The sequence below is a fragment of the Sus scrofa genome, chromosome 8 (assembly GCF_000003025.6).
Source record: "Sus scrofa isolate TJ Tabasco breed Duroc chromosome 8, Sscrofa11.1, whole genome shotgun sequence".
NCBI classification, from domain to species: domain Eukaryota; kingdom Metazoa; phylum Chordata; class Mammalia; order Artiodactyla; family Suidae; genus Sus; species Sus scrofa.
The window spans coordinates 392,245-415,688 of NC_010450.4; the positions used below are offsets into that span (position 1 = coordinate 392,245).

General features: G+C 62.2%; 1 protein-coding gene across 4 annotated transcripts; it reads right to left on the minus strand.

Moving 5' to 3' along the window:
* Positions 1,463–21,708, minus strand: RNF212 (ring finger protein 212). Of its 4 annotated transcripts, none has more exons than XM_021100860.1 (12): positions 21,522–21,707; positions 20,376–20,437; positions 18,049–18,123; positions 15,181–15,237; positions 14,213–14,271; positions 12,235–12,287; positions 12,101–12,152; positions 11,446–11,491; positions 9,954–10,017; positions 8,907–8,976; positions 7,596–7,716; positions 1,463–7,306 (listed from the first exon to the last, which is right to left on the minus strand). In XM_021100860.1, the coding sequence occupies exons 1-11, from the start codon at positions 21,628–21,630 to the stop codon at positions 7,596–7,598; spliced, it is 768 nt and encodes a 255-aa protein (XP_020956519.1). In that variant the 5' UTR covers positions 21,631–21,707; the 3' UTR covers positions 1,463–7,306. The 4 variants fall into 4 exon arrangements, with proteins under 4 accessions (XP_020956519.1, XP_020956518.1, XP_020956516.1 ...); XM_021100859.1 differs by having other exon boundaries at positions 9,954–10,116; XM_021100858.1 differs by lacking the exons at positions 1,463–7,306; positions 7,596–7,716; positions 8,907–8,976 and having other exon boundaries at positions 10,012–11,491; positions 21,522–21,708.

Genomic DNA, 23,444 nt, shown 5'->3' on the forward strand with positions numbered 1-23,444 from the left:
GAAACACCAGATCCGAGCCGCGTCTGTGACCTACACCACAGCTCACAGCAGATACTGGATCCTGACCCACGGAGGGAGGCCAGGGATCGAACCTGCATCCTCCTGGGTCCTAGTTGGGTTCTCAACCCGCAGGGCCACAGTGGGAACTCCCGTAATCACTTGAGACTGTGCAGTTCCGAGGCGCTAGGCACAGTCACGCTGCGTCGCCACCACCTCATCCATCCCCCCAAGCCCTGACCCGCCCCGGGAGCACTGCTGCCCGGCCCCCGCCCGCCCCAAGACCGGACCTCTTCTCTGGCGAGTCCGCAGAGCACGCAGTGCACTGACTTCGAGGTCGCAGCGATAAACACGTGTGCTCCGTCTTCAGCAACTTTGATTTCTTATTCAGAAATACTGCTTTCTGCACGTTGCATGTTCTCCACACCCAGATTTGGCAAATGTGCTCGTGGTTTTTTTAAATTTTTTTTATTTTTAAGGGTCACACCCATGGCATATGGACGTTCCCAGGCTGGGGTCGAACTGGAGCTGCAGCCGCCAGCCTGCGCCACAGCCACGGCCACGCGGGATCCAAGCCATGACTGCGACCTACACCACGGCTCACGGCGAGGCCGGGTCCTTAGCCCCTGGAGCGAGCGCATCCTGCTCAAGGCTGCTAGTCAGATTTGTTTCCGCTGAGCCACCACGGGACCTCCGAGGGTGCTCTTTCTCGCTCTGTGAAGACTGAGGCGGCTGCAGCTCGCCTTCTTCCACCCTCAGGAGCCCAGCCCCCGCCCCGACGGGCAGGGTGTGTTTTTAACCTAAGTGTTTGTTTGACTTTAAAATTCACCTGTGTGTCACCTTTGCATTTGGAGGTTTTGTCCTCGGGATACACTTGGACCTAATTCCAGGAGTCCAATGGCTGCGCGGTGTCCGCAGAGCCTCCCACTGACGGCGCCCCCTGCAGCCCCTGAGAGCTGGCCGAGCTGGACCTGCATCCAGCCCGTGGGGACGCTCGGACTTTCGGCTTCTTGCCTTCAAGGGGCAGGGCGGGGTCTCGCGACCGCTTGTCCTTCTCCCAAGTCAGCGGAGAGGGTGGCTGCTGCCGTCCTGTCTGCGCGCTGCTGGTGACTCCACCCTGCAGAGGGCTTGGAGTGCGTCTGAGCAGAACTTCCTGTTGCATCTGTCGGGACGGTTCACCTGTTGGATCTCGTAAGAAAGAAACAGGCTTGTGTTTCATTTTATTTATTTATTTATTTTTTATTTTTTTGTCTTTTTGCCATTTCTTGGGCCGCTCCCACGGCATATGGAGGTTCCCGGGCCAGGGGTCCAATCGGAGCTGCAGCCACCAGCCTACGCCAGAGCCACAGCAACGCAGGATCCGAGCTGCGTCTGCGACCTACACCACAGCTCACGGCAACGCCGGAACCTTGACCCACTGAGCAAGGGCAGGGATCGAACCCGCAACCTCATGGTTCCTAGTCGGATTCGTTAACCACTGCGCCACGATGGGAACTCCAGGCTTGTGTTTCATGCCTTTTAAAATTTCATCTTCTGGTAATTCTTCTCTTTGCTGCCTTTACAAAAGCATCGTCCTCTGACAGTTTGGAAGCTTAAGAGCAAAAGCCTTGAGCACGCGGAGGGGGCGGAGGCGCTCAGGCCGCTGCCCCCTCGGTTCTGAGCCCTTCCTGCCCGGGTGCTGGACTTCCTCAGGGACACAAGCGACTCGTGCTCTCCTGAAGCCTGTGTGCGTGTGCACCACGGCTGCGGGGACCCGGCAGAGGACTTGACTGCGCGCCAGGGAGGCAAAGGGAGCTGGGCTGACGCGTGGCAGTGCACCCTCACTGTACACGCCGCCAGCTAGGGGTGCTGACCCTCGAGGCCCCAGAAGCACACATATGGGGTTTTCTGTCTGGAACATGTGCTCTGGCCAGAAAGAAACGTCAGATGAAGCAGAATGAGAACCGCTGCACTTGAAAACCAAGCCTGGGCGTGTGTGTGCGTGTGCAGACGTGTGTGCAGCCTGATGCCCGGTGTCCGGGTGGGCAGCATCCAGGGAGCTCGCCTGCGTCCTGGTCGCGTCCCTGGCACAGGGTGACCTGTGGTTCCCGTGACGCAGAGCTGGCGGCACGTCTGCAGCGGTGGCCGTCCCTCTCTGGGGCCTCCCCTGGGGTTTGGACACTGACGCACAGACGGCGGGAGGGCCTGGAGTCTGCAGCCTGGTGGGAGCCCGGCCAAGGGTATGAGGGCTCTGGATGTTCGGGCTGCAGGACCCGACCCGCTGGGGGCCTCCCGTTCCAGCCAGACCCCCGGGGACCTGGGGGTCCGAGGAGGCACCGCTGGGAGTAAGGGAGGCCCTGGGTCTCCCGCCATGTGCAGGCCGGCTCTGCGGCTCCCTGAGCACGAAGCAGGGACCTGGATTTACCACCCAGGAATTCCAAGAATTTCCTCTTCGTCTGAAAAGAAAACTCCTCCAAACCCTCCGTCCATCCCACCGGGGTGTGTGTGTGTGTGTGTGTGTGTGTGAAAGGTCCTCCTCCTGCGGCCCCTCCCCAGCCGCGCCTGCTGCCCCCCCCCCCCCCCATCAGCCTATAGCACCGGGCGGGTCCAGGCTCCACCTGCGGGGGGGCAGTTGGCTTCGCAGTTGCCGCAGTTGGGAAGCAGGAAGCCGGCAGCGGGGGCTGGTCGGAGCCCTTTCTTTCACCTTCAAAGCCCGTATCCAGCAAGTGAAAATGAGTCCCCAGCTTGCATGACCGGCCTTGGGGATCTGCGGCTGAAAGCCCACTTTCTGCCGGCTGGTCCCGGCCCGGTCTCTGGAGACAGCGAGGCGCTCGCCTCCGCGAAGGGTCCCAAACGCCCTGGGCACCGGCGGGTGAGGGCGGACCCCCCACGACACCCAGACGCAGGACGCGGAGCACGAGGGTCTGAGGATGAGGGGCCCAATGCCTCTTCCTGGCGGCTCCGTGCCGGGGGCGGGTGCAGGGGGCGCTCCGCGGGAAGACACGGCGCGAACAGGATCCGATGGAAAGGAAGCCCGACCATGAAGACCTGGGGGAGGCAAGGGTGCGTCTCGGGCCCCCGCTGCGGCCCCCGAGTGCCCGCCTCGCAGCGGCCTCTTCTGCTCCTGCAGCGGCTGTTCCTCCAGCACAGTCTCCACCAAGGGAGGGACTGCCAGGGCCCCACATCTGCGGCGCTGGCCCGGCTCGCCCTCGCCTTGCCTCTGGCCAGCCTTGCGCAGAGCCCCCAGCCCCCATGAAGCCCCCACCTCCCTGGGCTCACATCTCTGTGAGGGCCCCTCCCGTGGGAGGCCCCGGCCCAGGACTCGGAACCCCGGGAACGCCGCTGTCCTGGGACCCTGGCCCGCCTTCCTCCTGCCCCAGGCTGTCCGCCGGGCCCTGCCCTTTCTGGCTCAGGGTCCTCCCCCACCTGGCCTTCCTGGGTCCCGGGCTTTGGGTCCTTTGTGACTTGCTGGGGTCTCAGCCTGACACCCCTGCCCCATGGAACCTCCAGGTGCCTCTCTAGCCTTGACCCTGAGGCGCAGCAGCACAGGGGCTGAGGACAGTGGGGTCGTGGTGCTGGCCATCATGCTGCGGGCACCGGGCACAAGGCTGCCACGTGGGAGCAGGACCGTGGGCACAACCACGCTAACCCCCGCGGGCCTGGGAGCCACAGGAGGGCCCACAGCTCAGCAGGCCCCACGAGCTCTAGGGTGACCCTTTTCTTTATTTATTTTAAAGATGTTCATTTTTTTCCATTATAGTTTGTTTACAGTGTTCTGTCAATTGTCTACCGTACGGCGAGGTGACCCTGTCACACACACACACAGACACATTCTTTTTTCTCACATTATCCTGCGCTGTCACAAGTGACCGGGTAGAGCGCCCAGTGCTGCACAGCAGGATCTCATTGCTTGTCGTTCCAAAGGCCATAGTTTGCATCTCCGAATACCCCAGATTCCCAGTCCGCCCTCCCCCTCCCCCCCGGCAACCGCAAGCCTGTTCTCCGAGTCCCCGGCTTTCTTTTCTGGAAAGGTTCACCTGTGCCACGTACTAGAGTCCAGACATGAGTGACATCATATGGTGTTTGCCTTTCTCTTTCCGACTGACTTCACTCCGTATGAGAGTCTAGTTCCATCATGTTGCTGCAAATGGCATTAGCTCGTTCTTTTTGATGGCTGAGCCGTATTCCATTGTGTGTTTGTACCACATCTTCTTTATCCGTTCATCTGTCGATGGATGTGTGGCTTGCTTCCAGGTCTTGGCTGTGGCGAATAGCGCTGCGGTGGACATACGGGCGCGTGGGTCTTTTTCAAGGGAAGTTTCGTCTGGGTATGTGCCCGAGTGGGACGGCTGGGCCACGTGGCGGGTCCACGTACAGTTTTCTAAGGCGCCTCCGTGCTGTTCTCCACAGTGGTTGAACCGGCTTCCACTCCCGCCAACAGAGCAGGAGGGTCCCTCTTCTCCACGGCCCCTCCAGCACTTGCTGTCTGGGGACTGACGCACGACGGCCGCTCTGGCTGGGGTGGGAGCTGGTCCTCGCAGTCGTCTTGATTTCACTGCTCTAAGAGTCGGGGACGGCGAGCGTTTTTCATGTGTCTGTTGCTCGTCTGTGTATCTTCCCTGGAGAAATGTCTCTTCAGGTCTTTCGCTCATGTTTCAGTTGGGCTGTTGGCTTTTTGCTGTTGAGTTGTACAAGTTGCTTGTATATTTTAGAGATTAAGTCTTGCTACCTGCATCATTTGAAACTGTTTTCTCCCATTTTGTAAGTTGTCTTTTTGGTTTTTTTATGGTTTCAGTGTGACCCTTTTTAATTAAATCTATGACAAATGATCCGGTTTCTGAGGCAGGACACATCTGGAAGATGGGAAGTGCCAGCCTGAGCCGGGCTCCGTCCGGGCACCTGGGGGGCTGCACGAGGGATGCGCCTCCCACTCGCTCGGTCCTGGGGCTTGAATTGTACCACCTTGTAATCAAAGGAGGAGGAGGGGCAGAGAAAAGCTGTGGCGGTAGATGCACTGTTCCTGCACTTCCTCAGCGTCCGCCCCCCATGGATGGTCGTTAAACAGATGGTATTACATCAGTGGGATAAAAGACAGGCCTGTGGTGCCAACCGCAGCTGGAGGCTGGGAGGTGACCCCTGGGGATGGGAACCCCGTGGCGGCAGGCTCGCTGCGCCCGGGACAGAGCCTCGCGGGGCTGCGCCGAGCGTGGCCTGAGACCTGTGCTGTCGTGGCCCGAGGCCAGCCGTAGACAAAGCCCAAAGCCTGCTGCCTTTCTACCTGCATTAACGGCAAACGCCTCGAAGGAAACGGACGCTGGCCACTTCGAAGGAGACTCATTATTTCCTGAGCAACACCTCATGGACGGGGCCCCAGCCGCCCACCAGACAGGCCTGGCTTCCTCCAGGTCCCTTCCGAGCTTTCTCAAGGCCCACGCTCACTTTAGTCTCGGAGATGTTTTTCCTTAAAACTCAGACGTCCCCCAAAAGCCACCGGTAGAAACACCTACACTTCCCTGTTGCTGTGGGAGGACTACGTGGGCCACGTTCTCGGCCACACCAGGCCCTGCTCGGACGGCCACTGTGCCCTCCAGGGCAGCCTGCGCTCAGGGCCTCCCGTGTCCCCTGGGGCCGGCCCTGGGGCACGACGGCACAGCGGCTGCAGGACTGGAAAACCTGGATGGTGAGTCTGGACGGCAGTCACGCGGCTACAGGTGCCAAGGCGCCGCTGTGTACCCTTGTGTGACACGCGTGGGTGGGACCGTTGAGTTTAAGCTCCACATGGTAGATGAGACACTGAAGTCCAAGAGGCCCAGGGCGTGGCTGCCATGTGTGTGCCAGAACCTAGCACACGGCCACCTCCAGACCACTGGCCACCAGGCAGGACAGCCCAGCCTGAGCCACCAGGACACACAGGGCCCAGAACCCAGTGAGGCCACCGGTGCTGTGCCCTGCCCTTCACACGACCCTGCGACGACCCCTCACCCCGCCACTGGCCTGGGCTTCCCAGCTGCCCGCTTTCCTACAGCTCACACCCCCGTCATCCACCAACGCGGCCACCAGGGGATGACATCAGGAGCCCGGCTGTGACGGCGCCTCAGTCTATCAGTCTAGGCTCACACTGCTATTTGGGTGTCTCATTTAATTTCGCCTTTCTAATGAGAATACCTGAAAAATAAAAACAAAAGCGGCCACCTGAGCTGAAGGAGCAGGTGGCTCACGCGCTGCCAGACCCCAGGCTGAGGCTTGAAGACAAGAGTGAAGAAGGAGAGGCCAAAACAGACACAGAGCTTTGTTTGGAAAGCGAGGTGAGGCCGTGGAGGGTGAGGCTTTAGAACCGGCGATGAAGAGGCGGGTCCCAAACCCCCGGAGCCAGGGCTCCGCCCGCAGGGCGCACGAGGGGCTGGAAAGGAGCCACGGCTGCACTCGGCCCCGGTTGCAGTGCGGGCCCCTCTGCACAAGTCCGGGGTCTTCGTCTTTGGGGTCGTGGTGCTCACCCTGCAGGACACGCACAGAGGGGCACCGCACAGTCAGGGCTTTCAAGACACGAGTGTTTTCTGGCACCGACTCCTTCTCACAGATGGGATGGCGCCCTCAGAGAGGACAGGGGAGCCCTGGGCGTGGGACCCTGGCGCTGCCTACGAGAGGTGCAACCCGCCTCAGCCGCGCAGCCTCTGCCTCCTACTGGTGACCCAGGTGAGGGGACACGGGGGTTCCGGCACAAGCTTTCGGTAACTGTGACCTAAAGGATTAAATCCACCTCTTTGCAACCAACCGGCCGTGCCCGACACTGGGCTGAGGAGGGCGCACACCGCCTGCAGCAGAAGTCACACCGGCCCTGCGCTGGGCACAGAGGAGCCTCAGGCCAGACGCCACACCTCCTGCCAGGGGTGGGTCTGCGGCAGAAGGGGGTGCTCGCACCTGAGGACGCGTGCTGCGTCTGCAGAGGCTCAAAGTGCAAACACGAACGGCACAGACCGTGGCCCGAGTCAGAAAAACCCTTTATTCCGTCGTCCTGCTGTGTCGCTCCGTCCAGAAAAGGTGCCGTCCCGTGGGGTGTGGTGCGGGCGCGTCGGTGCGCTGGCTGCAGACGCGGGGCGGGAGCCGGCTCGTCTGTCGCGTGCAAGTCCCCGGAGGCCGGCAGACCTGTGGGACAGAGGCTGGGCTCTGCCCCAGCAGCGGAGAGCTCGGGAAGCACTCAGAGGACGTGGCACACACTCAGCCACGCAACGCACGAAATAGCGGCATTTGCGGCAACACGGAGGACCCAGAAACTATCGTATTAAGTGAGAGCGAAGTCCGTCCAGGAGAGCCCCGCATGGCGTGATTCCACCTGCACGTGGCATGTAAGGAAAGGCTGCAATGAGCTGCTCCGCAGGCCAGAAACAGAGCTGCGGACTTCGACGGGTGGGGAGGGTGGGCGGGGACTGGGCGTGGACATGTACCCAAGGGAGGTTGTGAGGATGGCTGTGCAACCACGAGCATAATAAAATTCACCGAATTATGAAAGGAAAGCAGCACAGCTCTGGAGAACGCCCCCCGTCCCGAGTCACACGCATGAAGAACCGTTCCCGCATGTGCGCGTCTCCCGGAGAAGCAGGCGCTTTCCGAGCGGCACTTGCCTAACGCCGCCTCTGCAGCAGCCCCGAGATGCTGAGGGGCTGCCTGGGCGCGGCCCCTGTCCCGGCTCTGCCTGCTGCTTGCGGGGCTGGGCTCTCGCTGGGCGTCTGCAGGCCTGGAACCCTAGTGGGAAATTCAACACACACGGTCAGCCACGCCCCGGGGGCCACACGGTAGGTGACTCAGGCACAGACTGGGTTTTGGTTTTAAGCCACGTGTTGACTTGGCATGTTCTGCGTGCCCAGGTCAGCCTGGGGCACGGCACACAGCCCCGCGGGAGGCCTCCTCTGGACTGTGGTGACCGGGCAGAGCCACTGAGAACCGCCGCCCGTTACCAGGGCCCAGAGCGGCTCTCACTGTTCTCCTACAGGACCCTCCGTGCTGGAGCTGGAGAGTCAGGAGCTACCATCAGAGGGCACCTGGCAGCGGGGGTGGGGGGGCTTCCTGGGGTCAGAGGGCACTGAGCAGGGTGGGGGGCTTCCTGTCATGGAGTTGGATGAAGAATGGCCTCAGACTTGTCATGGGAGCAGCCGTGGTCAGCCAGGCGGGTGGGTGGCTTTGGGAGTTGAGGGCCGCTGGGCGCACAGTCTGGAGGCTGGTGGCAGGACTGTGCCAGGCAGCAAGTGTGGGCTCAATTTGGATAAGGAGGATGAGAGGGAAAAGGCCGCGTTTTAGAGAAACCACCTGCACTTCCAGTGCTGACAAAAGAGCCCTGGGAGTTCCCATCGTGGTTCAGCGGGTTAAGGACCGATGTTGCCTCTTCGAAGACTCAGGTTCAATTCCTGGCCTTGATCAGTGGGTTGAGGGTCCCGCATTGCTGTGGCTGTGGCGGAGGCTGGCACCTGCAGCTCCGATTTGACCCCTGGCCTGGGAACCTCCATGTGCTGCACCTGCAGCCCAAAAAAAATAAAGAAAAAAAAAAAAAGGAAGGTGCCCTGTGTGCAGACGGCCAGGCGGTGCAAGGGTGGCCTAGCGTCCAGGACAAGCACGGCCGAGTGCTACCTGCTACTCTCAGGACACAGGGTGTGGGACGCAACTGTGGGCAAGGGGTGGGGGTGGGGGTGGGGGTGGAGCAGCACCGGCCAGAGCAGCACCGGCCAGAGCAGTCCCTGCCCGAGATGCTACCGACCCCCGAATGCTGCTGTGATAAAAAGTCCTGCAGCCAAAAGTGGCTGTCTTGGCAGTTTTAGTAACAGGGCACCCGCTCAAGTTACACCTTAGCTTTGAAAGCACGAAGCCATCTACCCAACTCAAGCTCCCCCAGAGCCCATGGGTTTCTCACGGCCCCCACGTGAACCTCGAGCAGGACCTACCTGAGTGCCTGGGGCTGCCAGGGGTGCCGGGGCGGCAGGCCGAGGTGCTGAGGGCGGCGGGCGACGCTGCCTGTGCAGAGGGGTGAGAGTGAAGGAAGGGCAGCTTCCTGCCTCCGGCCCCCACGCCCTTCCCGGCCTCTCGTGTCCCATCTTCTCAAGCGTGTGCACCGCCCAGAGCCGGCTGACGCCCAGCGGCGGACCCACCGACTCCCAGCCGGATGCCGGCGCTGGAGCCGTGGCCTCCACCCACCGCCCTGGGCCCCGCTGGGGCGGGGGGCAACCCCTGCTCTGCAGAAGGCGCCCAGAAAAAGTGTCTGGACCCCTGCGCTCCGTGTCGACGTCTTGGCTCCTGTTACTCTGAGAACCGTGGAACGGAAGCCCTTGCAGATCTGACGGAGGTGGGGGGACAGCGCCGATGGCAGGCGCCAGGACCGCTGCACTGTCCCCACCCAAACCGCGGGACTTTTACACGGCCCCGTTTCTGCCTGTTGAAGTCTCCCGCGGAGCGGGGAGGGCCAGGAGGCCGCGGTGCCCACGGAGGGGCAGGGGGAGGGCAGGGGGCAGGCAGCGTCCACGGCGTGGAAGGAGACGGAGCCAAGCTAGGCGCTCAGCGCAAAGGTGGCTCCGAGAGCCTGAACCTCGGAGTCTAGTCACAGCGACTGGACGCTGAACCTCAGCAGGAAGAAGAAACGGTCTAAGGATGGAGACGCGAGCAGCGGCGGCAGGAAAGGGAGGGACGTGCGGCGGAGGAGGGCGCAGAGGGAGGCGCTTTTTTCTCAATGGAAACACTTCCGCCAGGACACCACGGAAACTTCCAGAGGCACGGGCAGCGTGTGGTGGCGGGGGTGGGGCCACCAGCCAGAGCGCCTGGCCCTTGGGGCGGGTTCACGCTGACACGGGCAGGGCCAGGGGGCAGGCGGCGCTCAGCCACGACCAGAGAGCCGCCGGCTCCCAGGACGGCTGTTCAGAGCCCGGAGGAGACAGGACGGCTCAGCGGGGACCCGACCTGGAGCAGCCGCCGCGGGGGCCACGCGGGACCCCACTCACCCATGCGCCCGTCCCGCGGGGGGCTGAGGAGAGACATCCTGGCGGGGCCGGCGGCTCCCTCGGGCTGCGGCGCGAAGAGAAGACAGTCAGCGGGAGGCAGTGGAGGCGGTTCCGGCGGAAGGCGGCCTCGGGCAGGGGTCCTGCCCCTCGGCCCGGTGAGCTTCTGAGAAAGGAGCTCAGAAGAGAAAAAGGCAACGGAGTTCTTGGCGGACGTCAGGAATTTTAAACTCCTGAGAAAGTCCTCTTTTGGGGAGGGTTTTGTCACCCTGAAATCCAGACGTTGGCGCCAGGTGTGGCGCATGGGCCAGGGTCCACGAGGCAGCACCCCAGCTGGCTCGCTCTGCCCCAGGGCCCCTCCTGACTGCCACCACCACCCCTGTGCCCCCGCTGGGATCTCGGGGCCCCCGTTCCTGGCTCCCAGGCCCGTGCGCTGCCGAGGGTGCTCCACCGCGCCACGGCCTGGCCCCAGCGCGCCCTCTGCCAACGCCCCCCTGGCCCTGCCTCTGGCTCGCGCCTGCTGGCAAGACTAACCCTGGAGGGCCCCTGAGGCCCCACCTGGAGGCTCTGCGCGTGACCCTGTGCTGTATGCAAGTGGGAGCCCACGCACCGCTCACAGCTCCCTGCCCCCCGATGCTCTCTCTGATGCACTCGGGGCCCCGACCCGCTCGCCCGCCCCCTGGGCCGCCCCACAGCCTCCCAGCCTGTCCTCCACGTGGCCGCCTCATGTGCCCCACACGGGCCAGGCCTGAAGTGACCATCGCAGGGTGGGCTGAGTCCCTCCCGTGGGGAGGCCGGTGGAGACGGAACATCGCCTCCTCTCACGGGGCTTCTGACGGAGGCGGACTCTGGTTTCTCGGGTCAGTTTTGAGTCCTCTGTTTGGGGGAGGATCCAGACGTGGGAGAAGCAGAGAGAGAACAAAGACGCAGAGCGCCCGGGACAGTGGCCCTAACACAGGCGAGTGCAGCCGCCGGCCCAGCCGGCCTCAGGGTTTTGGTGGGCACCCTGGGCTTGGCCTGCAGCTGGGCCCATGTGGCACAGCAGGTCCAGACCAAGAGGGAACCGGGGCCAGGGAGGGGCCCAACCTCAGGCTGGGTTTGAGGGGTCCGTCCCTTGCCTTGGACCGCCCAGTGTAGGCAGCGTGGGCCCGGCGGGCTCACAGGGTGGTGGACACACTGTGTTGTCGGCGCCTCCGCACGACGTGCCCACAGAGCCCCTCCTGCAGGAGGCCAGGCCCCGCGGCAGGAAAGCGGGGTGGCGGCTCTGGATGCCCTGTCTTGGAGGAGGCCCCGCCTGGTGCCAGGGCACCCTAGCAACGTCCCCTCCAGACAGCAGACCCGGCCACGTGCCCTGGCTCATTTCTGTGCCAGGCGAAGCCACTTGCCAGGTCGCCAGGGTCTCGCTCACCCCAAGCCCACTGACAGTGAAGACAGGCTGGCTGGTCCCCCATCTGGCACGCGACGCGCAGCGCCTGGAACACCAGCCCGCACTCACCTTCCTCCTCGGGGATGGACTGAGGTCAACCTCCATGGACTCCACCCTGTCAGACAGGGAGACACGGGCCGGGCCGGTCCCGATGGACGGAGAAACATCAGGAACACACGCGTACACGCACACGCACGTGTACATGCACACAAACGCGCACAGCCCCGGCAGGCGGCACCCTCGGCGATCTCGGCCCTCTCAGAATGCCTCGCCCAGCAGCAGGTGGGTAGAGCCGCACACACCCCGTCCGGCCCCCCGGGAGCTCCTGGCCCCACCCTCCACCGGCCCTCCTGCCGCTGCCCGGAAGGCCCCCTGGTCCTGCGGGCGGCCCGGGATGGGAGAGCACACTTCTGCCCACACGTTTCCCGCAGGCGGTGCTCACGGACGTCCGCTCCTGACCCACTGGCCCACAGGCTGCGGGGAGACGCTGGGCAGCCCCGCGGGAGCCCAGGCCAAGCTTGCGAGGAAAACGCTCCCTGGGTGGGTCAGGGCCCACACGCTGCCACCAGTCCATTGCTACGTTCAGCGGAGGGGCAGGGACAACAGCCCTGTCCAGCCCGGGTCCCGGGGCCACCCAGCCCATCACCGCAGCCACGGGGACAGAAGCAGGGGGCACGGTGGCCCCGTGGAGGGGCGGGGGTCTCGAGATGGGCGGTGTACACACCTTTCAGAGGCTGACGCGTCGGGAGGCAGGCACGAAGGCTGTGCTGCGGGAGCTGAGAGGAGGAGCCCAGCCCTGGGGCAGCGGCCTCGCCAGCGCAGCCCTCCGTCCTCCCCGCCGGGCGCTACCTCACTTACTTGAAACCAGATCTTTGATGGTGCTGAAAGCAGCTTGCTGTGACCACCTCACCCTGGGTAAGTGGAGAAAGGGCATTAGTAAAGCCATAAACATCTGCTTCTAAGCAACTCCTTCCAACCTCAAGTAAGGAAACCAGAAACAGCCCCTGTTCTCCCTCGCTGGCGCTGCCCCTGCCCCAGGCTCACACCCGCACGCGGCTCCACCCGCACAGGGGCCCACGCACCGTGCTGAGAATGCAGCAGGCGCTCCATGAAGGCCTGCTGAGTGACTGTGGAGGGACTGGCAGTGCCGGGGCCCAGCTCCTCAAGGGCACCGGCTCCTGCTTCTAAGGACTCATGGGGGCCTGTGCGGGCACCTGTGCAGGCATCTGTGCGAGCATGCAGATGGTGAGTGTCGTTCCCCCCCGCCCCCGGACCTGTGACAAGGCCAGCAGCAGCAGCAGCAGCCTAGTGCCCGAGGGGCAGGAACAGGCAGGCACCGTCTGGGGCAAGGGCACTGGGGCTCCTGGGCCCCCTGGAGGAAGGTGCAGGCCATGCCAGCCACATGCAGAGTGGTCTGCAGAGGGGCCCAGCTCAGAGCTCACTGCACAGAAACGGGCCCCCTGGAGCCCGAGGGAGATGGGCAGAGTTTGACCCTGAAGGCGCCAGCTGGGAAAGAGGGCCTGAGGAGCCTGAGTAAAGGGCAGCAGGAAGGCACCGGCAGTGGGAGCAGAGCAGATGCAGAGGCTCAGGGAGAAGGCGTGTGCGACGTGGGGGCAGAGCTGGGAACCGGGACTGGACACCCGAGCGGCTGCAGGGCAGTGCTGGTGCCACGAGGTGCCGAGGTCACCGGGTGGACACAGAGCCACAGAGGGAGGCTGGAGAAGGTAACAGCCGGGAACCTTCCAGAATTGGGAAAGATGTGACTGCACAGAGGAAGCGAACTGCAGGCTAAGGAGGACAGACCCCAGCGCCTGCGCGGTGTGTTGTGCCCGGTGCCCGTGAGGAGCTGGCCTCGCATGCACAATCTCTTACCCTCCTCTGTGGGCGACACCGCCCCACAGTGGCCCACTGCACCTTCGCTGGCTGACTGCGAGCAGAGTGTCAGGGGTGGCCCCGGGGGCCTCAGCCCCTCATGCCTGGGGGTGGAGGCCAAGTCCACACCAGTTGGTGTGTGCACGGCCGCCCCAGTGCCATCCGCGCCACGGCGGCCGCCACAGCAGGGAAACAAGGTCAGTGCACGGCGGGGGTCACTGCTGGGCACGCAGCAGCCCCTCAAGCATCACCTGCAACCCCAGGTTAGTGTGTGGCCCCCAACATGGGACGTCTGAACACTGTCCACATTAAGAAACTTGACACACCTCCCCAAGCCGGGAACGCGGCGGGGTGCAGGCATGCGGCTCTGACGGCCCTCGTGCTGAGGGGACCGGGGTGCAGACTGGGGAGCCGACGCCTCTCCCTCTAAGGGCGGGCCGGGTCCCGCGGGCAGCCCCTCCACCAGCAGGAGGACTGTGGGGCTCACTCTTCTCCCAGGCTGCCTCCCGGAGCCCCCAAGGGGAAGCACACACACTCTCAAGTTTGTTTTTTTTTTTTTTTTTTTTTGTCTTTCTGGGCCGCACCTGCAGCATATGGAGGTTCTCAGGCCAGGGATCGAATTAGAGCTACAGCTGCCGGCCTGCACCAGAGCCACAGCCGCATGGGACCTGAGCCGCATCTGTGACCTACACCACAGCTCACGGCAACGCCAGATCCTTAACCCCGAGCGAGGCCAGGGGTCATGGCACCTGTGTCCTCACGGATGCCAGTTAGATGTTTTTGCTGAGCTGCGATGGGGACTCCTGTTTTTTTTTTGTCACTCTTGCCTCCTCTCCAGCTTTCTGCATTTCTGCTCTGACAGAAGAGTCTAGCAGATGGAGTGCCCTGCCTTCTGCTCCCTCAGTTACAACCAACTGCCCACGGCCACAGCGGACACACGGCCTCCCTGAGTCCCGGGACCCACCTGCTCAGCTGCTCCACTTGCAGCGCTGACTCCCTGAGCGACTCCTCCAACGAGGAAATCTAAACAATGGGACAGCTTCGTTACTGCACGGACAGTGCCGGGCAGCTGAGAGAGAACACAGAGCCCCGATGGTTTTCCCTTTCTGTCCTTCTAGGGCTGCACCTGCGGCGTGTGGAGGTTCCCAGGCTGGGGGTCGAATCAGAGCTGCAGCTGCCGGCCTGCACCACAGCCACAGCAGTGCAGGATCAGAAGGAGCTGCATCTGTGATGTACACCGCAGCTCACGGCAACGCCGGATCCTCAACCCACTGAGCAAGGCCAGGGATGGAACCTGTGTCCTCATGGATGCTAGTCGGTCCGTTAACCACCGCGCCACGACAGGAACCCTAATCCTCAATTTCTTAAACCACGACTCGGAACGTGAGTGTCAGGGCAGTGGCCTCACACTGCTATAGTGCATCTGTACCCTGTCCAGGTCCCGGGTGTGCAGGAACCCAGCGCTGAGCCCAGCCCAGCCCCGCAGCGCCTCGGGGAGCCGGCCCCGTCCCCTCTGCTGCTCTCCATCCACGGGGCCCACGGGGAGGCCCCGACCCGTCCTGGCTGGCGTCCAGATTAATGTTGTTTTCACTAAAGCTTTATTTCCTCTGGTTGAGTTTCAAAGTCAGGAGAGGGGTACACGCGGGGCAAGCACAGGGCGCTGACCATCCTCCTAGAGGGATCGGCCCGAGCAGCTTCACGGTCATGTTTACAAGAAAGCACCAGATACGTCTTCAGGTAATGACGGATCTGTGCTGACGTCCCAAGGTGAAGTTGAGACCAGGGTTGGGTCCCTGAGCGGCCGCGTGGCCGGCCTCAAACAGGAAACAGTGCGACAGGCCGAGGGACAGCAGGCCGGAGGCCAGCCCAGCAGCCCAGCACTCGCTGGGCCGTGCGTCGACCTGCTGCCCGAGGCACGTCGGCGGGATTTACCTTCTCTGCGTAGAAGGCGAACAATCTCCTCCTGTGTTTGTCTTGAAATTCCAGAACCTGAAAAGACGGCACGTGTCAGCTGCTGGCGCGCATGGTGGCTGCTGCAGAGCTGGGCAGGGACTCAGGTGCAGGCCTCAGCTCTTCCCCACAGGCCCGGGTCCCCAACCTGCCCAGACATGGGCCCTGCTGCCATCCTCCCGGGCCACACGCCTTGCAGGGCCGGGGTGACTGGACGGCCGCAGCCGGGCGCGCCCTGGTCCAGAGGCAGCGAGGACGCCCGTCCAGGTGAGGACACAGAGGCACGAGGCTCTCTGCCTCCCTCCTGTGTGGCTTAGGGGTACTCGGGGCCCAGACCACCAGGTGGGTAACACGACCCACAGGGACAACCACGGCGCAGTCTCTTGGGAAACCGTGGCTGGATGACAGGACGGGCTCCTGACCAGACAGGGCCAACCAGGAGCCCCCTGACCCTCTACGCAGCCCGGGGCCACACTGGGTGGGAAGGACGCCCGTGACAGGGGGCTGAGCAATTTGGGGAGCCCATCGCTGTCCTCCAGGCCCACAGTGCCCGGCGCTTGGACAGGGCTCCCGAGGGCACCGATGCCCACTAGGGAACAGCGGCCCGCGGCTTGCTCAGGGGCCAATGACGACTCCATGCAGCTCGAGCTCTCAGAGCCTGACACCCACCCTCTAGGTACTGACTCAAATGCTGAAACCCAGGGCCCGGCGGGCTCTGTGCACGGCCGTGGACGGCAGAGGCTGGGAGGGGCCTGGACAGGCCTAAAGCCACCTTGCCACTGCCTTCAGCAGGTCACAGTGCCAGTCGTCTGACTCCTGGGCTCACTCCTCCGTGGGCCCTAGGCCGGCGGCAGGGAGAGACTGGCGTCATGTCTCGGTGCAGGGCCCAAACTCCGAGACAGCGCCGCCTCTGGCATGACTCTGGCCCAGCCGTCCTGCAGCAGGGTCCCCACCTCAGAGGCACCGGGGCTTGGCAAGGCCCGTGCACAGGTCAACAGCTGTTCTCACTCCAGCGGCCACTTCTGAGCGAGGGCCTTGACGACAGCGCACGGGCCTCTGTGGCTGGACAGACGGGACAACATGGGGCAGCCGCGGTGGGAACGGGGCCACAGGCAGAGCTGGCCCTGCGAGAGACACCGGCTGTGGGGACACTGAGGGCACAGCCCCACTGAGTGTGGGACCCTCGGCAAGCTCGGGGCAGCCTGGAACCTGGATCCACACGCCATCTGCACCCGGGGTGGGGGGGCCCACAGCCTCCGGGACCTGGGCTGCCAGCCAGACGGACCAGCCCGGGCCCATGGCTGAGCTGCCGTGGCCTCGGCAGTGTAGACGGTTCCAAGACCACAGGGCTCGAGTTCCCAACTGGACGGAGGCAGAGTCGAGCCTTGATGTGCTGAGAGACGCCCAGGGGCCGTGCCCAGTGCAGGCCTGCCCAGAGACCAAGGAGGGCTGACCCGCACGGCTGCCTCGCCGGCGCCCTGTGTGGGATGGGAGGACCGGGGGTCCTCGGCGGGGCTGCAGCCCCTGAGCCCAGCCCACTGCCCTGCTCGCACGCCCTCGCCCCGGGCGGGCTGGGCAGGCGAGAGGTTCTCTGTGCAGCGGTGGGAGGGGGCGGGAGGGTGACCGGGTAGCTCGGTCGGAGGGCCGTCTGGGCTCCCGTAGTCCACGTGCTCATAGCTTTGCTCTCAGGCTGGCTTCATGCTCTTCAAGTTACCAGGATCCCAGAGGGGCCGTTAAGTGGCCTTTATCCACCAACGTTTACCTCGCTAGAAACTCATACCGAGAGGAGTTTAAGATCTTTATTCACTTTTTTAGAAGTAACAGGAAACCCAAGACACCAGCGGGTGTAACAAGCGGCACAGGCCTCGGCCACGTGGCTGCTCTCTGTGCTTGAAGGTGGCACGTGGCCACCTGGGGTGGATGAGAGGTGCGGGGAGGCCAGTGGCACCACCCCCGGGTGCCCCCGCCCCTGTGCGAGAGCGGGCTCCTTGGTGAGGCTCCCTGGGGGCAGGGCCGCCTGCGGTTCTCAGCATCCTCACCACATGGGCAGCTCCGGGCCTGGGGCCCCGGCCTGAGAGGGGCACCACTGCAAAGGCGGCAATGGGGTGTGCTGCATTCTGGGACATCCCTGTGTCCCCTGGGGCTGCCCCAGGGTGGTGGGGACGGCCCTGGCCCCACGAGTGCCCCTGGCCACGTCTGAGCTGGAAAGCAGCCTGGGGGTGGGCAGTCCCACAGGCTGGCTGACCGTGGCCTCCACACACACACAAGCCAATGGGCCAGGAGAGTTGGACGAGCAGTGCTTTGCCTCCCCCGCTGCCCAGGGAAGGGGCTCGGCTGCAGGGGGCCAACAGTGTGGGCTGCACCTTTCACAGAAGGATGGGTGGGGGCGCCTGGTGGCTGTGCGGTGACCCCCAGGGAGCCCATGCGAGCAGGGAGGAGTGCAGGGTGGGCACAGATGCGCCGCTAGAGGCTGGCGACAGGGAGCATGTGCAGCGGGTCAGGGAGGGGACACCCACAGGGACAGGGAGTGGGGCCAGAGGCACGGTGAGGGCTTCACAGTGACCCTCCGGAGAGGACAGCCTCAGGAAGCAGCCCCCTGCCCAGGGCCCAGACAGCCTGGACCTGTCCTTCCAAACCCCAGATCTCAGGGCTGTGCCTGGGCAGCCGGAGAAAGTGACCCCTGGCTCAACACCCAGCAGAGGCGCAGACAAACGGAACAGAGCAAAGGCTTCATCACAGGAGAGACAACACAGGAGGCCGAAAACCACCGCTGACCGCAGGTCTGAGAACGGACGGCGCTCCAGAGTGCGGAGAGCGTTTGCTGGGCCAGCGCCGGCAGCGGGGACTCACCTGGGAGGTGTCGCGGGCGTACTTCCTACACAGGCCGTCTATGCCCCCGAAGAAGGCCTGGATGTCGGAGTCGGTCTGAAAGAGAAAAGGCTGCTTCCGCCCTCACCGCCTCCAAGACAGGCGTCTACGCACTTCAGGGCTGAGAATCAACCACAGTGACCTCAGCTACGTCCACGAGGCACCAAGGATGCCATGGCGCGGGTAGGGGCAGCACCACCTCCCCGAGGACCAAGGGCAGGGCTCAGGGGCTCTGGTGGTTGCCTGAGGGCAGGGGGGAGCGGCTGGCAAGCCTGAGGTGCGCCCCTCCTCGGAAGGGCTCTGGAGGCTGGGGCTGGGGCTGGGGGAGCCACGTACAAAGAAAACGGTGAGGAGTTCCCGTCGTGGCGCAGTGGTTAACGAATCCGACTAGGAACCATGAGGTTGCGGGTTCGGTCCCTGCCCTTGCTCAGTGGGTTAACGATCCGGCGTTGCCGTGAGCTGTGGTGTAGGTTGCAGACGCGGCTCGGATCCCGCGTTGCTGTGGCTCTGGCGTAGGCCGGTGGCTACAGCTCCGATTCAACCCCTAGCCTGGGAACCTCCATATGCCGCGGGAGCGGCCCAAGAAATAGCAACAACAACAACAACAAAAAGACAAAAAGACCAAAAAAAAAAAAAAGAAAACGGTGAAATCAACAGCCAGAAGGTGTAACTGCTCACGAGTACGCGCATTCTTTAAAAAGCACACGTGAAAAGGAGAGGTTCAGAAAGGGCACCTGCCCACGTACCCTCCTTGTGCAGGGAGGCCCGCCTCCCCGCCCCTTGGCCCGTGTCAGCACGAGACACTCAGGACAGGGACACACATCAGGCGGAGACCAGCACCCGGCCCCCCGCAGCCGGGGGCAGGCGTGAGGGCAGGGAGGCCCGGCCAGTCACTGACTGGGCTCCCCTGGCCGTTCAAGGGACAGGAAGGCTGCGTTTAGGGAAAATGAGACCCGTTGTGGAGACTGGGGAATGTGCTTGAGAGGTCAGGCCCCGAGGAGCTGCTGGAGGACCCTGCATGGGGGTGTGGGTGTGCTCCAGACTCCTCGGCAGCTGCACCCCAGGCTCCAGCGTCCCCCGACACCTGCAGCCCCCTTCTCCCCAAGGAAACCGCGAGGGCCCAGGTGAGCATGACACTCAGAGATGCAGGGGCCCCAGGGAGGAGAGAGCAGACTGGGACCCAAGACGCATTCCACACCCACAGAGGACCCAGCCCAGGGTGACCTGCCTCCCTCCTGAGGGGAAGCAGGAATGGAACCCCCAGCAGGAAGCCCTTGCTTGGCCACTTGTGGAAATTTACGCTCTAGAAATATTCTCACAAGTAGGCAGAACTATGGTTTAGAAAAATGTTCACCGTAAACAAACTGAAAGGACCCAGACATTTACCCACAGGGCAATACCCTGCCAGGCCGCGCAGCCGCTGTCAGAGGAGGCGGCTGCGCCCGGAGTGTGGTGTCAACCCGGAGACACCATTTTCTCGAAAGATAAATCAGCCTAAAACAACAAAGAGCCACACTCCTGGCTGTGGTCAAGTTTGGGGAGGGGGGGATTTTCATTCTCCATTGAGGTTTTCTGTTATGTGTGAGTTTTGAGTTTTTTGTTTTTTTGGCTGCACCTGCAGCACACAAAAGTTCCTGGGCCTGGGATCAAATCTGAGTCACAGCAGTGACAACGCAGAATCCCAAAATGCTAGGCCACCAGGGAACTCCTGTATTATGTTTGTAATCAGAAAAAACCCAATTTTTATAGATTAAACATTAGATCAAATACGTGCCTTAGAACCTGAGCGAGAAGGAATCAACGTGACCGACTCTTTTCAAATCCCCCTTAGTTAGGTATGACCCCAGAAAACACAGCTCCACCACTTTTTTCTTTTTTTGGCTGTACTTGTGACATATGGAAGCTCCCAGGTCAGAGGCTGAATCTGAGCCACAGCTGCAACCTATGCCACAGCTGCAGCAATACAGGATCCTTTAACCCACTGAACCCGCGCCTCCACAGCGAGCCGAGCGGCTGGAGTCGCATTCATCACCCACTGTGCCATGGCAGGAACTTCCTGCGCAACCTTCCTGAGAAGCCCATGTTGCACTAAAGAAACCTGGGGAATCGACGCTGGGTTCCAGGAGCAACTCCGAAGCGGCTAAGGTACTCAGAACCGCTGCGGGACTTCATGCAGAGCTGGTAAGATCTCCTAGTGGCCCCAGTAAAACCAAGAAAAATCTCCCTCACTATAAATGACTAAAAACTGAACATCCAATTTAAAAGGAAACACGAAGAAGAACATTCAGATGCTGTGGATTCCAACTTACATGTTTTGAAAGGAGAACTGTACGACATGGAACTTGACAAATCAGGCATTCATCCCTTTTGCCTATAAAAGGAAAGCAAACTTCATTATACTGATGACTGCTTTTAAATTTACATAAACGTAGACCTTAGATCACAATACTTCTTGAAAAAGCACACAGGATTATGGCACTGACAACGGACGAGCCTGCGGGTGTGCGTATAGTTGAAAGGATTCATACAGCTAAGAATCTTTTTTTCTTTTTCTGCACATACGCTCTAAGGTCGTGGCCATCGAGATCACACTCTCAAACACAGGTCAGTGCCAGGTTTTACAGGAGTAACTTAATTTAAAAATTTTAACTTTGCAAAAGGAAAAGTTCCTCCACCCCCCCCCACCAAGCTCAAGTGTTTTGCTCTGCCCCTGCCACCCCCCACTGGCACTGCAACAATGACACCTGCCGAGAGTCTCACCCTAAGCCGCTCAAGGCACCAGGCCGCCTGGGGGAGGGGGCAGCAGGGAGGAAGGGGCGCTCCCAGGTCCAGACACAGCGGAGCCCTGCCGCCGCCAGATGCTCACCCAGAGGATGGCGGCCCCTGCACCTTCCCCTCCTTGAGGTCTAAGGTGATGGACAGGCGCTGACAGGGTCGGGACAGTGGTTTTCCTTCAGGGGCCTCTGGGGTGGGGTGCTATTCTGACTCTTCATCTGTGAGTCGGTTGTGCAGGCACAAGTCCCTTCCCGAACATTCACTGCGTTTTCATTTATGCTTTTCCCCTTGTATCAATGCTGCACCTCAACACAAACACTGCAGGAAAGAGAAGCGCTGCCTGCTGCCCGTGGTCTCTCAGCGCCTCAGGCCTCTCCGCCTTCCTGCCACCCCCAACCCCAGGGCCCTCTGCGTCCCACCCGCTTCGGACTGCACCTGTCCTCACGGGGACGCCTGAGGTCTGCCTCCAGCGGCAAGAGGGCCACCTGCTCGCCAGACTCCACCATTCCCAGAGCGCCTGCTGAGCGCCCAGCCCCAGCCCAGGCGGCTGCCCTGCGGAGAGGGGCAAGGGCCGGGGAGCAGGTGCCCCCAGCCCCTGAGGCCCTCGCTCGGGAGGCCCCCTCCCACCGAAGGCCCGCGGGCCCGGGGCCGCCTCCTCGAGGGCCCTCGCCCGCCCTCACCGCTGCGCAGGCAGACGTCGCAGTACACGTGGCCGCAGCTGGTCAGGCTGAAGCCCAACGCCCTGTGGGGCGGCTGGAAGCAGCGATTACAGAACACCCAGGGGGCCATGCCGCGCAGGGCGCCCGCGGCCGCGCAGCGAGCCTCACGCGCTCGCGAGACCGGACCGGGATCTGGGCGTGGCCTGAGGGCCGCGACTCCGCGCCTGCGCACGAGCCCCTCCCTGCCCTGTGCCTGCGCACCAGGCGCGGAGGCGCTCCCGCCAAAACTCATGCGCTGGAGGTACCAACCTGGGAAGCGAGGGCGGAGAGAGTGGGACTGCCCGTCAGCAGGTTGTTTGGGCTGGACATCGGGGAGGAGAAACGTACAGGCGAGAGCCTGGACTCGCTCATCACAACACCGCAATGCCCAGTGATTCTCTTAGGGCAGCACCTTGTGTTCCAGGACCTGCGTGGGCCCCCGAGAGGCATCGAGGTGGGTGCCCTGGGACCAGACACAGGGCGAGAGAGAGGCCGCGGCATGCGCTGAACCCTCCGGGGCCGGCGAGATCGGGTGAGGCTCGGCCTGAGGTCAGGGCGGAAATGACTGCTGGAGACAGCCCGGGCCCAGGGTGTCACCTGCGCCCCGTGGCCCCACCACATAGACTAGATGGCCCCTCGTGTCCCCGAGTAACACAAATGGGGGGGGGGAATCAGTGCGCAGGGCCCTCAGGGCTCACTGCACTGGGGGGTGGGAGGGGGAGGGTCCTTAGGCCCCAGGAGGATGGGGGCCGGGGCAGGAGTGACCAGAGAGACCAGAGCAGGAAGGGGGCCTGGGCAGTCGGAGGCTGGGAACCTGGGGTGGCGGGACTAGAAGACCTCGTAGATCAGGACAGGGACACCAGGAGGACTGAGCGTCAAGGATGGGTGTGGCTGGACCCCATGATGGGGTGGGCCAAGCCGGGCCATGCACGTGCGAACTTGACCTGGGGAGATTATTTCCCATCTGAAAAGTGTGGACAGGGAGCTGTTGGAAGGGACTTTGCTGTTTTTTGCGACCTCTAGTGAGCTTATAATTATTTTGAAATTTAGAGAAAACAAATGGAGGTTGCTTTTCTTAGAAATACACTGCTGGCAGGATGCACCATCGTCCCCCAGAAGGACAGTTTCCATCTGCACGTGGCCGTGGATCAGATGGTGGTCCAGGCCCAGTGGGACCACTGAGCAGCCGATTCAGAGAGTTTCCCAGCCGTTTGTGTGGAGGAAAGTGGCCATGTTTCGGGGAGACAGGAAAGTTTGAAGATTCAGGATGACTCTTTCTGAGTGAAATGCAGCGGGCAGGGAGGTCTCCTCTGTCCAGTACTGTGGCTGTGAACCTCAAGGGGCTGTTGAGCCTTTGCAACGTGGCTACTCCAAAGTGAGACGGGCTTGATTGTAAAACACACTTGAGTTTCCAAGACTTCATGTCAAGAAAAGCTGTAAATGAGCTCATTGATAATTTCGCATTGATTACGTGTTAAAATGGTAATGTAGGTGATTATTTGACTGAGTATATGTAATTAGGGTTAATTTTACCGTTTTTAATGTGACAGCCAGGAAACTTAAAATTTACATATATGGCTCACATTTTATTTCTATTGGACAGTGCTGATCTATCCCAAGTTTAAAATAAAAACTGGGGAGTTCCTGTCATGGCTCAGCAGTAAGGAACCCGACTAGTATACATGAGGACGTGGGTCAGATCCCTGGCCTCTCACAGTGAGTTGGGGATCCCACGTTGCCATGAACTGTGGTGTAGGTTGCAGACATGGCTGGGATCTGGCGTTGCTGTGGCTGTGACATAGGCCGGCAGCTGCAGTTCCGATTCAGCCCCTAGCCTGGGAACTTCCACATGCCACAGGTGTGGCCCTAAAAAGCAAAAATAAAATAAGAATTGGATCGTGGAGT

What these genes read in the sequence shown, in the direction of transcription:
- RNF212 (XM_021100857.1), bottom strand. Translation starts at nt 3,230, where the DNA reads ATGGGGGCTGGGGGCTCTGCGCAAGGCTGGCCAGAGGCAAGGCGAGGG.